The sequence below is a fragment of the Mchenga conophoros genome, linkage group LG18 (assembly GCF_057382185.1).
Source record: "Mchenga conophoros isolate Kocher_MC1m ecotype Shallow Benthic linkage group LG18, M_conophoros_male_GT1.1, whole genome shotgun sequence".
Classification (NCBI taxonomy): domain Eukaryota; kingdom Metazoa; phylum Chordata; class Actinopteri; order Cichliformes; family Cichlidae; genus Mchenga; species Mchenga conophoros.
Genome location: NC_140543.1, coordinates 7817234 through 7831652, shown reverse-complemented (window position 1 = coordinate 7831652; position 14419 = coordinate 7817234). Strand labels below are relative to the sequence as shown.

The 14419-nt window shown below is 40.4% G+C and overlaps 1 protein-coding gene across 9 annotated transcripts in view; it reads right to left on the bottom strand.

Annotated features, from left to right (window-relative positions):
- The window catches only part of pard3ab (par-3 family cell polarity regulator alpha, b), a 243793-nt gene that overhangs the window by 145092 nt on the left and 84282 nt on the right, over window positions 1-14419 (bottom strand). For all 9 annotated transcript variants that reach the window (XR_014889531.1, XM_085254762.1, XM_085254765.1 and 6 more), the window contains exons 4-5: window positions 9905-10092; window positions 8244-8387 (exon numbers count right to left, since the gene is read on the bottom strand). Coding sequence is in view for 8 of the 9 variants with exons in the window: in XM_085254762.1 (XP_085110888.1) it covers window positions 8244-8387; window positions 9905-10092 (332 nt within the window). In the remaining variant the exon portion in view is untranslated. The remainder of the gene's footprint in view (window positions 1-8243; window positions 8388-9904; window positions 10093-14419) is intronic.

Genomic DNA, 14419 nt, shown 5'->3' with positions numbered 1-14419 from the left:
TATTATTAGATGAATTTTGGCTCTTTCCACAACCTTGCTTTAGTTTATTGAGATTTGTCTGCACAGCTCTGTTATGGTCCTGCCTCAACATTTCAATCAGGTTGAGGTCTGGATTTTGACTGGACCATTCACTTGATTCTGTCTTTATTCTTTTTCCCACCAGCCATTCCTGCTGTAGATCTGCTGATGTGCTTGGGATCCTTGTCCTGTTGCATGACACACTCTGTCAGACAGATTGAGTCTTTGGCATACAGAAGTGGTCACGGTCAACTCAATGACTGCAAGCCTCCCAAGTCCTCTGGCTGCAAAGCAAGCCAAAATCATTGCCCCTCCACCATTTAGCCTGACAGTTTAATGTGTGGCCGTTTGTGCTGACGTTTTCTATGCTAACTGAGGCCTGTAGAGTCTGAGATATAGTTCTTGGGTTTTTTCAGGATTTTTTGCAGGTTCTCTGAACAATGCACGGTCTGACCTTGGTGACTTGGTGAATTTGGTGGGGCATCCACTCCTGGGAAGCAGTCTCAAATGTTTTGCTCTTGCGAATAATCTCTCACACTTTAGAATGACGCACTTCAAATAGTTCTGAAATGTTCTTACAACCCTTCCCAGATTGATGGACAGCAACAATTGCTTCTTTATGATCATTGCTGATGTCACTGTGTTAACACTTGAAGGCTCCAGTCCAGCAAACTGTCAAGAGTCCTGCTTTTCTAGGTGCGCTCACACTTGCTGATGATGAATTAATTAAACAGATCTGATTAGCGGCACCTGGCTGCTACTTACCACCTTAATTCCTATGGAAGCAGGAAGGGTAAACTCAGCTTTTTTCCACATTCTGCATTTTGGCTTAATTATTGTTAAATAACTAACAACATGGTGTAATAATTCACCTGAGGTTGTATTTACATCATCTTTAAGACCTGCAGAGGACCAGATTATTATTTCCATTATGTCCTAATACATAAAATGTCACAGCTGAAAGAGGGTGCACTTTCTTTTTCACATAACTGTATCCGTATACTATTCCTAGTACTCTTTACAAGTGTTAATGAAGCCATTTAGTTCTAGAAAAGCATAGTTTTATCTGTGCTGTGGAGATTTTTTGTTCTAAATTAGCACTACTATAAGTAAAAAGGAAAAATGTATAAATGACAGTATGCTGTGGTAGGTGTATGTCATGTCTGACGAGTGGACATCAAAGCTAATGAGCACAAATGTTAAGATGAGAAAGAAAGGAAAACTGATTGAATGAAAAGAAGACTGTAATTACCTACAGTGTGCATGGACATGAGGGTTATGATGTATGAGACAGAATAACAAAGTTCAAATTAAAATAATAACATTGGAAGAGTGAGAAGAAAAAAAGATTAGAGGCTCATTATAACAAGGTGACAGCAGATTAACACTGTTCACACATCTGCAAACACACACCTACAGCATTTATCGATACACTCATTTACACCACACCAACATATTGTACAAAAACAGAAGGAAACACCTTCAATCTAAGCTCCACAGCAGCACCTACTGGTCGCTTGCACAGAATCTGTTTGCACTGATCGTACTGCTTTCACCCATCACTTTCATCTGTCTTATTAACGCACAGACACACACACACAGACTCTATAGTATGCACCCACAAATCTCCTGAACCATCACACAGAAAATGATATGTACACCAGACAGCTGCACAAATGAAAAAAACAAAAAACAACAAAATAAAAGAAAATCATATACACAGAGACACAGACATGCCACAAAACTTGAACATGCAGGTTTCAGTGCACATACGAACACAGTCTCACACAGTCTGAGGTGATTTATGACTGTGCGGCTCAGGTTTGCATGATTTATCCTGCTAAAGCTGCACTGTGCACCTGAGGGACTCAACCCTCCACTACACACAATGCATGGAGGCTTGTTAACAGCAAAGCAGCAGAGGAATGTGCGTTTGTGTGCGTGCTTACACATTTTTGTTTTTGTGCACACTTCGAGTGTAATTTGCTTTTATTGTGTAGGTGTGCACACGGCCTTGATCACTCTGGCTAAGGAGTGCCTTGAATCCATAATATAAGTATAAGGTACTTCTGTGTTTTAATGAAATCTTCGTGTACGTTTATCATGTGGACGGATCATAACATTGTGCTAGTATCTGCAAGCTTGCAATGTAGCATGTTACTCGTGTGTAGCAAAGCTCACAGTGCAGATATGCAAAAGCACTGACATTCCTGCACAGGTCTGTAGGTGTGTGAGCAGATCCACCGTCAGAATGTCTGTAACAACAACATCCCCAGTGAGCCGTGTGAAGCCTCCATCCCACCATGAAAGATAACCTGGTCCCCCAGCAGTCTAATGGCTGAGGACACGCAGCAGCAAAACAAGCTTCTGTGATCGCTGCATCACATGCTGTGATACACTGAGCTGCTTTATGCTACCAAGGATTTTTTTTCTTTTAATATTACATTTTGAAAAAAAATTCTCAGTTTTTTTAAAGGCTACAGCCAGTTTAATGAGGTCTGTACTGTTTCTGAGGCCATGGCGGCTGCAGCTTTGTCAGTAGATAGTCTGTAGCGAGCACCCCTGGAGCTGCTGATAGAAAAATCAAAAGCATTTTCTTCCAAAATCATTTGACTTTATGTTATAGTTGTCTGGAAAGAAGTCTTGCTATCAAATGGTAATTGTTTTAAACTAGCCCACAGTCCACCACTCACCTAAAAGTATGAAACAATCCTAATAAGAATACGGAGTAAGCAGATTACTCCTTCTAATCGTGGCATAAATATGCAGATACAACAACAATTGTAAACAAATTAAATAAGTAAATAGAATTAAAATTGTTTACGACTTCAACTAATAGAAAAAAAACCCCCAAAAACAACATTATGCCTGAGTTTAATGATATGTATGAGTGTTAGAAATGAGTTGAGAAGAGAAACTACATTTCCTGCATTAACACTATGGAAGCTCCAGCTCTGGGTATCAGGAATGTCAAGGGAAGGGCTCCAGGCATATTACACATGCACAGAAAGAAGCTCACTGCGGTCCTGTGAGTTGTTCATCCCAGTTCTCAGTTATTGAATTTTTAGGTAGAAATAAAAGGAGCCTTTATTTGAATTGTAAAATTGTGAGTTGGAGTTCTTTACTTTTTTTATCCACCAATCTGATCTTTTTTTTTTTAAAATCAATTTATTACAATTTATTAATTTGCTGACATTTAATGGACAAATAAACGCAGACAAATATACAGTTTTGTATCAAAACTACATACAAGTGCAATTCACATAAACACAGATGCCAGATATTAAAAAGAAATACACCCAGTGCACCAAACAGAAGCAGACATGCACTGACCTGCAAGTCCTCAGAGACCGCCGTCGAAGACTGACCCTGACATGTTACAGTGAGAGTGTGTACGCGCGTGTGTGTGTGTGTGTGTGTGTGTGTGTGTGTGTTGTCAGGGATCAGCTCACTAACACTGCAGGTGGTTCAGTGGCTTTTGGTATTTCCTCTTAATTGGTTGATTTGCAACCCACTCAAAAACTGTTTGGATTTTTGACACCTGCTCACAGCTGACACACAAAACATACACACAACGCATACACACACACAGACGATGCCACAGACATGTTAATGCATAAACACACACGCACACACACAGATGCAAAGATCCATAAATGCCCTCACGACTCATGAATATACACACAAACGCAGACGGCAGCACAGTGCAGGCCTCTTTTCTCTGCATAGCCTCGGCACCTCCACCCGGCTCTCATTAATACACACTCGAATGACAGCTCGCTGTTGCCATGGCGACCCCCTACCTGTTGCCAAAGGAGGCTGGTAGTTTAGGGGGCTTGTGAACGCTGCTCAAAACTATTGCAGCTCAATTTTTTTTTTTTTAGCTGTGTGTCAGGAAGCTGCCAGTGCTGCTCCAGGCACGCACAATTAACCACTTTGGAACAGAGAATAGTTTCATTCATTTCAATGCAATTCAATCTGGCTCACTTCAGTGCAAAGCTATGCCCTGTTCTGTGCGTTTTGTTATGAGAGAGGCTGAATTCTCCTCAGGAGTAAAATAGGCCTACTCCAATATATGATGCTCTATTCTAATTCTTCTCTTCATTTTCGTACTCGTCTGTTCGACGTTATTCATTCTGGAAAGATAAGATGAAACTAACTTGAGGAAATTGCTTTGCTTAATTCATCATTCCGAGCTGCTCTATTCTAATTAAATCACTGCATATTCTATTCTTGCTCTGCTATTCTTCTTCACCACACCATTCTATTTTATATTGTTAACAAAGGTTTTATACACTGCTGGAAAATGGCTTTCTGGGCTAATTGTGCCGTGGAGGGATTCTTCTTGCTTCTCAAGAGGAAGTTTAGGAACTACACAGAAACTGTACATCCATTAAAAATACATGAAATATTCCAAATCAGCACTATTAAGAGAAGATGCTTAAAAATCACACCCTTGCTGCAGTTTCTCCCACAGGTTTTTATGCACCACGATAACTTTTCTTTTGGTCTATATTCTGCTAATGTGTGGTGTTATTTTTTAATGACCCATGGCTTACATGCCTGTGCAGCCATGTTGGCCAGGGATTGCTGGGGTTAGGGTAGGATGTAGGGTTTTAGCGTCTTTATGTGTAAAGTTTGCATGTTCTTGTGTATGCGTGGGTTCCCTCCAGGTACACCAGCTTCCTTCTAAAGCCCAAAGACACGCAGTTAGTGGGGTTAGGTTAACTGGTGATTCTAAATTGCCCATAGGTGTCAAGCTGAGTGTGAGTGGTTGTCTGTCTCGCTGTGTTAGCCCTGCGTCAGACTGGCAACCTGCCCAGGATGTTTCCTGCTGCTCGCACTATACATACACATACACATGCGCACACAGAGGTATGGACCTAAATGTTGTATGTTTAATTGGTAGTTAAATGTTGACCTTTTATAATATCAAAGGTCAAGCATATCCATGTTACACCTATATAGGTGATTTTTCTTGCTTCAGCACTGTGTGGGTGTGTACAAATGAATTAAAGCTGAAATCTCAGTCACTCACTTATTTAGTTGCATTCTTTAGGGAGGGGATTTTTTTACCTTGATCATTGTGATTTTCACATGGAGTCTAGTGAGATGGCTTTCCTTCAGCCTGAGCAAAGGTCAATCAAAAGTCTGTTACACTGTGTACGAAGACGGTGCTGAAAGTGACAACTGATAATTAAATGGCACCGTCTTGCTATAGTCAAAGTGGAAGTAGATGCTCATATTAAATGTTTTTAAAGTTTAAAATAATGATGGCATATGCACAGATAATCTCAGGATTCAGACTGCTCTCTTTTTGCACTCCTGGTTTTGGTTGATTTCAACAAGACTTTTCCCTTTATCGGTTACTAGATGAGCTGCACCCCAAGCACAGCACATGTTCTGTCGACTTAAATTTTTATCCAACACTTCCTGCTTTGACCTAGCTACTCTGCAGGTTTTCAAAGTTAATCAAAAATGCCTTTACTGTGGTAAAGCTAAATGCACTTAGCAACAAGGAATCCACATAAAAAAAATCTTTTTTGAACCCAACAGGAGGTAAAGGCACACGCTCACTTCACAGAGGGCTTTCATCAACAAAGCTCAGTATGAAGCTAGTTTTTCAGTTATGCTAATGCTAACACTATTCCACCTTAAAAGCATTGTTTTACATAGTAGATAAATCCAGCGGCACACTTCAACTTTAGTATAAGATAAATGGGTAATTTTTCAACTTTGAATCAAACAATTAAAAAAAATACAAATGCAAAGCTAAAAATGAACATTTGTTTTTACCTAAACAGGCAGCAGACTTTGTGCTATTTCATAATTCAGACATGATGTCTAAAGACAAAACTTCTCAGAGGGCCAGGTCTGGTTTAAAGGGTTGCATTTCTATATAAAACAAAGAAATGTCTCCTTTTCATTTAAATTCAGACTAACAAAATGAAATATAGCGATGAACAGTGTTTCGGTCAATGCAACAATAGAATAAGACAAACGAGAGCATTTTAAACTTAATAAAGCAGCAGTCACGGTCTATAATCAAGTGTATACCAGCAGCCTTTAGCTTCAAACACAAGCCACCCCATCCCCCTGGTCTGGTATATCTCATATTCTTTCATTTGATTACAGTAAAAGTCCGGAACAAAATCAAGGCTTTTCTCATCATGCACTAAAGTTGCACCATCCTTCCTGGAACAAAGTAAGCTAACTGGAGCTTAAATCAATGTGATACAACCCTGCACACAGAGGGTTCCCGTGCAGAGTCGGCCAACACAAGCAACTCGTGAGGTCTCAAGACTGCGTTTGTAACACTGCAAAAACCAGTCCAACTTTACATATGATGTAATGTAACAAGATTCAAACCGTTTCATTGGGTTTTTTTCTGCTCGGCCACACACACACACAAACACACACACACACACTCCACCTGAGCTCTTGCAGAGCTAGCACAAAAAAAAGCTGTCTCTCTCCATCACAAGGAGAGAGACAGCTTCAAATAAGACAGACACACACTCACACACTCCAAGGCCACACAGAATATTGTAGAGGGTCCTGTCATTGTGGGAGCTGTCAGGATGAACATATGGTTGGGGAACACGTGCTCGAGTGTGCATGTGTGTGACTTTAGGAGGGCAGATGGCTTTCAGCAGGTCATTAATACCAACTACACATCCTGCACTTATCCCATCACTTAATCCCCATCAAACTAAAACCTGTTGTAAGGCGGAAGGAGGAAAACGGCGCAGCCCCAAACTAATAAATGGTGACAACTTGTTGTACATTTAACCCATCAACCAGTTTACGAAAGACCTTATATAACAACAAAGGAAGCAACCACTTTAAGCTAAATGGCACTTTGCAGAGAATCTAAGTGCTTAAGACAATAAATCAACATTAATCCATAAACAGTTTCAAACTGCTTTTAAAGCTTCTGAGAAACGGGTTAAATTGTTCTGGCTATTACAGAACGAGCACCAGGAAATTATGACATATCACAGATTATTTCTTAATGAGGTTCCACCAGAGCACAGCGTAGGCAAGGTTTAGCTAATTGTAAAGCACATGTGCATGAAAACGAAAAACAAACAAACAAATAAATAGTTTGAATTTGTCACTTTTTTGTTGGGTGACAAACAAAAAACCAAAAAAAAAACGCTGATGATGTTGGATTTCTTCATGAGCATGAAGAAACGGCCTGAATGTTAATAAAATTCAACATTTTCAATTGGCCATGTGTTTAGCGTTAAGAGCTGACAAACCAAGAGACACAGAATCTAAATCCATTAAACGTGACGCATTCAAACCCAAGATTAGCTCATCTCCACAACCACACTTTGATGCTAGTCTTTATATGTTCAGTTTACACTATGGGCATTAAAGTGAAACATTTTAATGAACGCTCAGTTTTCACAACGATTGTGGATCAAAGCCGAATCGACTGCTTTGTTTACTTCCGTTTCATCTTCTGCATTACACAAGAGATCATCATTATTTCAACACAGGACTCGACTTTAAACCCAAGTCATCAAAGCTAAACAGTTCTACTAGTGCAAAGCTGAAAGGCCAACCAACAGAAAAACATCCTGAAGCTATGAAACTGAAAACTGTTCATTTCCAAACCGAATACAATCCAAAGGATACATGCAGATCATACAGAGTCATCAGTATTTATCGTGATATTCCGAAAAACTCCATGTTATACTTCATGGCATACATGACCCCAGTGGGAAAAGATCCCCCAACTCGGCAATGTTCTGGGGATCCAGTTAAACAAAACCACATGTACTACGGGTGCTTATGTTATTTACTATATCAACATTATGTTATTTCCCCATCCTCAGCTGCTCGCTCATTGTGGATTTATGGTAGAAATTCTTCACTTTTTAACCTTTCTGCAGAGATCCAAAGGGAGTGATAGAACTGCGCTCAGGCTCTGGAGTGGATCTAGGCCACTCAGACAGGCTTTCAAAGAGCCTGGGCCTGATGGGTAGTCTCAGGGTAGAACTGGCTGTAAATCTCTTGACCTGGAGAGTTGAACTTATCAGGTGTGCGCGTCATGTAAAGCCATAAAAGTCTAACAGATGCAGTGCTTTCTTCCGGAACAGTTGATTAATCCTCATGTCTTCACTTTCCACACACACTTTGGGAACAATACACAGACAGAATGCACTGCTTTGAAGGAAAGCCCTGGTAGTACACATGCAGAAATAAACTCCTACCTGTTCCTGTCTCTCCAGCCAGCGGTCCACCATGGGATGATTGGCGCTGAGCGATGACCGTGCTGTCTCTCTCTGGAATTCTCTCTGATTGGCCCAGGTCCCAGCATCTCGTGGCAGACTGCGGTACGTGTCCATCCCTTTACCCTACAAGAAAAAAAAAAAGGAATAGTTTTAGTTTTTACTTTTAATACTGTTACTACATTTCTCAGACATATGCCATGTCTGCTTTTTGTTAAGTAAATGTTTCTTTTCTTACTGAAAAATGCACATCAAGCATTAAAACCTTAACAATAAAGGCTAATCAACCTGCGCTGAATTTGTTCACAAGTCTTTTTAAAGACAGACCGGACCACTTTATAGTTGTGAGCTGGTGTGTGTACATCTGAGTATATTCTCGAGCATCTCACACTTCTGATAATCAGCTGTCTGCTTGATGTTTATTCAGCTGTGTAAAAACTATAACTTTAATCTCAGCCAAACCGATTTACTCAGGAACAAATAAAATACTAAAGAAAGCCAAACAATAACATTTTTAAGTTATCTAAGTGACTTATATATGTTTAACCTGAGTAGCGAAAGACGGCGGTGGGTTTGAAAACGATTTGCCGGGAGTCCGGTGTTCTCACTGGCTCTAGTGATCCTTGCCCCCGGCTAGCTATCGAGCTAGTGGGTAACAGACGTCTCCGAAAACGTCGGCGCGCTTTTAAAAATATGTGGTGTCTTGATAAACTGAGCCAATATTTGAGGTTTACACAGTTACATTCTCGCCTGAAAATATGTTAAACTTTAATTTTGTGACCCAGAAAGAATAATAAAAGTAACATTAAAACTAACTAGCTGCTGCCATTGTTGAAAACTGAGCAGGGCCGCAATGGGCCGCGCTATGAATTCTGGGACACAGTCTTCTTCTTCGGGGTTTAACGGCAGCTGGCATCCTTGTACATGCAGTGCTGCCATCTTCTGTTTCAGTCCGTTATTACACTCTTAATTCCTACTACTTCAAACGACGCGTCGACTATTAAATCAGTCGTCGACGATTTTGATAGTCGACGTAATCGTGACTAGTCGACTAATCGTGGCAGCCCTAGTCTTCACACTGACAAATACAAGTCGGTGGGTGTCTGGTGGGCTCGGAGCAAAACATTAAACAGTTACTTTTACAAAAAGAAAAGGAGAGACAGAAGATGTTGGAATTAAAGTGAGTCTATCTGTGGCTCAGCAGAGCTACAAAAACAAGAAAATCAAAGATGTCCAAATAGCAGAGTTGTGGCTTCTGTGGTTAAATAAAAGCAAGCTAGATACAACGAGCATCTCTTAGTCGATGATGTTTATTCACACTTATTGGGTGGTGCATCTTAAACAACAGTGTGGAGGTATGTGGCTTTAGGCACAAACCGAGCAGAAGGGTGCAAATGTTCAATGTGATCAGTTTCATCTTGGGAAATTACAAAAAGCCATAAAGCAGCTTTTAAGGAGTTCTATGGTGATGAAAACAAGATGTTGATATATACCAGATGCAAAGGAACCTTTAGTGCATTTGTACTAAAAAGACAATGGCATCCCTCATGCAGTTTTGTGTGTGCAATTTCCTTCATTACCGTCAAATTATTCAAAATTAGCTAGCGCAAAGCCATGTCTGGTTTTGACATCCAAGCACCAACCTTCCTTTCCAGGCTATTTGTGCCAGACGAGTGGCGAGCTTTCAGGAAGCCAGCGGTGGTCGACCAGCGGGTTGGGTTCTTCCTTGATGGCGTCTCATCTGGTTGGACCCGTGACTCACCGCCGCTGAACGGCCCATTGATGGTCATCAGAGCAGGGTCACTGCTGCGCCGGACGTGGAGGGGCATATCTGAGGAACGGGTCATACACCAGGGCGTCAAAGCATTGTTGTACCTTTTTGTTTTTTACTTTTCAATGGAAAAGTTCCACTTTCATACTTATGTAAAAAACAAAAAACAAACAAACAACAAAAGAAACCCTCGGCTTTAGCTGTTAAAGACTAACGGCAAAGGCTGAGGAAGAAGACAGTTTGGAGATGATTGATGTAAATTTGCTGGAACAAATTTTACGTCTCAAACAATGTGGGCTAATAAAAGAAACAGATTCCATTATCATCCCATTGTGAATTAATGTGAATTATCGCCACAAGTCTAATCAGGCAGCCCTGCTTTACTGTCAGTGCATCTCAACCATAACGCAGAGCAGCAGGCTCTGTGTGGGAACAACAATAAGAGGAAGAGCCTATTGAGAAACCCCAGCGTTAGTGGATGCCTTCCATTAAAACTCTTCACTCTGAAAAGTTCCAGTGTGTGGGCGGTGGGCCAAGGTCCAAATAACAACCTCCAACAGGGGCAGCGCGCACGAAAACACCGCAGCCCGCGCTTGTACACAAGACACGACGTTATGACAATAAAAATAACCTCTGGAAATTTCCACGAGCTCATTTGATTAGCTGAAAGGGCAGCCATCAGACCACGCAGGAGACACGGATTATAAAAGGTTAGAAGTGTTTAAAAAGCCAGAGCGTTGTCTCGGGACGACCACGCCAAGTGTCATGTTCCCATGTTCTCTTCCAAAACATATTGCTGTTTACAAGCTTTCAGATGTTTGGAGATGGTGGTGTGTGCTCATACAGGAAATGCTGTGATCTTCCCAAAGAGTGTGTATCTGAGTCAACAGCTTGTTTTTGTGTGTGTGTGTATTGTGAGACTAGATTGACTGTGTTCGTCTGTGTGTGTGTGTTAGTGTGCCTGTTTATTTGTGTTTCCTGACAAACTGTTGAGTTTGCGCATGAGATCATCTAATAGTTTTGTTTAGAGTAGGATGCGTTCACATTAAGTGGATCTTTGTGTGTGTGTTCAACTTGTGTAAAGAATACACATTAATGATGAGTTTTAATTTCGGATGTGCACAAATCAGTGACCAATGTTGTTTATGTTTGGAAGTACTAGAGCCCACAGCTACAGTGGTTGATGAGAGTGTGTAAATGTGTACACTCATGTACTTGGCTCGGTGGTTCTTCTGGGTCATCCAGAGCGTGGGATATGAATCGCTCTGAGCTGTGGGAGGCAGTGGCTCTCTGGGGGATGGAGTTCAGGAGGGGACAGAGTGCGGGCTGCCTGACAGGTCTCAACAACACCTACAGCTGAAACTGCAACTCCCAGGAGGCATTAGGATGCAGGGGTGCTTCCCTCGAACCGAATCACGGTCAAGACTAATGTGTCCCGAACCCACATCTATTGAATTTGCATCGGCTCTGTGGAAAATGCTTGGCGGTTTCACGCAGTCACAATGCTTTAAACAAAGACAGGTCGCTACCCTTCTTTGTCATCGCTCATCTTAAATGCCATTGTGATCTCGCGGCACAGCTGCAGTCATTAACCTTTTGTTCGTCTTGTCAGACGCAGTGATCAGAAAACAATTATTCTAACTACAGCACAACAGCTTGGTTAATGAGTGCCGGTTAAGATACCGTTCACCAGCTCAAATTTCACACTACTTCAGACATCTCATAAGTGAGAAAAAAAGAAGTGCGTAATGACAGCACCTATGTCATGAACGCAGCTGCAACAAAACACAGAATAAATTACACCAAAGTCTGCATAACTCTTTGAGTACAAGACCTAATCAAATTAAATGAGGAGTTATTAAAAGCAGGTATGTCATTTAGAAGTAATTGCAATATTTAAGGGATGCAGGGCAGTTCGGCAATAACATTCCCGACATAAAAACAGGATTTGGGAACTCTAAGGCTGCAGTCCCAAACTTTTTTTGCCCCAGGGACCAGTTTAATGTCAGACAATATTTTCATGGACCGGCCTTTAAAGTGTCGCGGATAAATATAGTAAAATAAAACAATACGATCAAGACAAAAACTGTGGTATTTTGTAAATATAATAATAAACATGAATTCACTGTGTAATTGTGTAACTTTATTAGCAGCGTCCTCTTGAAATGCGTCAACAACATTGAGAGTAACATCCTCCTCTCTGCCCCTTAATGCTCTCTGGTCGCTATGGTAATGGGTAAATATTTCTTTCAAAATAAGACACACAACTACAACACGGGAAAAGACCCAGGGAAACTGAGTTAACGATAAAAAACCCGAAAACCATAAATTTCACACCTGAGCCTCAACTCTTGCGGATCGGTACCGGTCCCCGGGGGTTGGGGACCACTGCTCTAAGCCATGATTACGGTCCCCATACAGCGTACTTTGATGTATGTCAAATGTATGATGTATGCAAAAAGTTCCTCAAATAATTTTTTTTTGCTACACCCTCCTGGTCTTCATTACAGCTAGTTCACACAAAACAAATGATGCTTCTTCATCCCCGACACAAACAGAGCTCTGTTTTTACCTTCGTCTATTCATATCAGGTTGTTTTGGGGATTTTTACCATTTGCACCAGTGTGATATGGAGTGAAATCATTTTATGCCCAATTTTTGTTGTTTTGTTAGTTGACACGGGTCAAAGCAGCAGTCACGCTGTGAGATGGCCAACCTTCATTTGATCCCAGGCCATCTCTGATCACAAGACAAGATGCAACAGCCAACTTTCACCATCACTGTGCAACAAAAGACTACTGCTCTGGAGGAAAAAAAAGTAAGTAAGTAAGTAAAATTTTATTTATATAGCACATTTCTAGATAGAAATCACAAAGTGCTTTACAAGATATAACAGATTATAAAAAACAAAAAACAAACAAGATACAAACAAAACTAAAGAAATCATCACAATTATTTCACTTTGATCATCTCTCATGTGGAATAGCGCAAAATCACACAGGGTACACCAAGCTCAGTTTTTTTGCTATGTTCAAAAAGACAATCTTTTTCAAGTTGGCATCTGAAAGCCTCACACATCCACAACAGTAGTATTGTCCCTTAATTATTATTTTCTTATCTGCAGAGGTTTTTCCATTTAACAAAGCCAAGAAAATAACATCAATCCATTTGTGAATTTCGATAGAGCTCTCTGTCTAATAAGCTTAATCATTTTTCTTTTAAGCTCCTGGGCCGAACAAGAAAACTGGCAAAGCCCCACAGAGTCCAGCGCTTCTCATCTCCTCTTCTCTCCAACATAAATCAGTGATTGAAAGCTAGTCTCATTAGGGTGCTTATGAAAAAAATAATCGAATTCTTTCTCTTCCATGTCAGACATTTTTCTTAAAACCCATTAAAATTCAGCTGATGAGATTCTGAGTCGTCAATTAAGCAGGGTTAGAATTTATTATGAAGAAAGTTAAATTGGACGCATCTGGCAGGTGTGATTGTAGCAGAGATGTCAATTTCTTACTGAAAATTCACAATCAGCATTCTCATCCAGAAACGCAATTAGGGCTAAAGTGACCTCCGTCACACTGTGTGTGTGTGTGTGTGTGTGTGTGTGTGTGTGTGTGTGTGTGTGTGTGTGTTATTGAGACCAAGAGAAAAGGAAAATTGTGCTGTCTCTGTCAGTCAATGCTATTTCAAAGGTCATTAGTGAATAAGACAGTAGAGGGCTTTGGTGCTAATTAAAAGACAGTAATGAAAAAAAACTCCTTTTAACTTTTACTCTTTCTGATAACTACACATAAAGGTGCTCGACACATCCAGTCTAGAGGTAAACAAGCTCTATGCTAAAAGTGAAAAATCTTAATCAAACTTCTAGTTTAGTGCAGGAGCCTACTTTACAGTGCTGCTGTGATCACTACATGCTAACACACTAATTCTCTGTTTAAATAAGACTGAGCTAGCTAGCTAGCATTAGCATTAGCTGACAACTACCCGCCTCCAAAAGAGACCACAAAAACGCAGCACCAACAAACAAATAAATACAAAGAGAAAAAGAAAGGCAAACATGAGCCTTCGATTTGTTTTAATACAGTCTGTAACTATAGATTTACTTTAATATCTTTTTGTCTGCATCCTATTCATTAAAAAAAAAACAAAAAAAAAAACAAAAACCTTGGTATGAATTAGACGCATTTCTTTTGGACCAAAAAAATATTTTGAATTTATGATTTTCTCTATTTTTGTTATTCAATTTTATATTAATAAAACCATATTTTTTTATATCAACTGTATTCAATAGACGGTGAAGAGAGGACAGGAAAGCAGGGGCAGACATGCGGCAAACAGTGTTGCCAACTCCTCAGTAAGGAAAATCGCTATTGGCTGTCCTAAAAGTTGC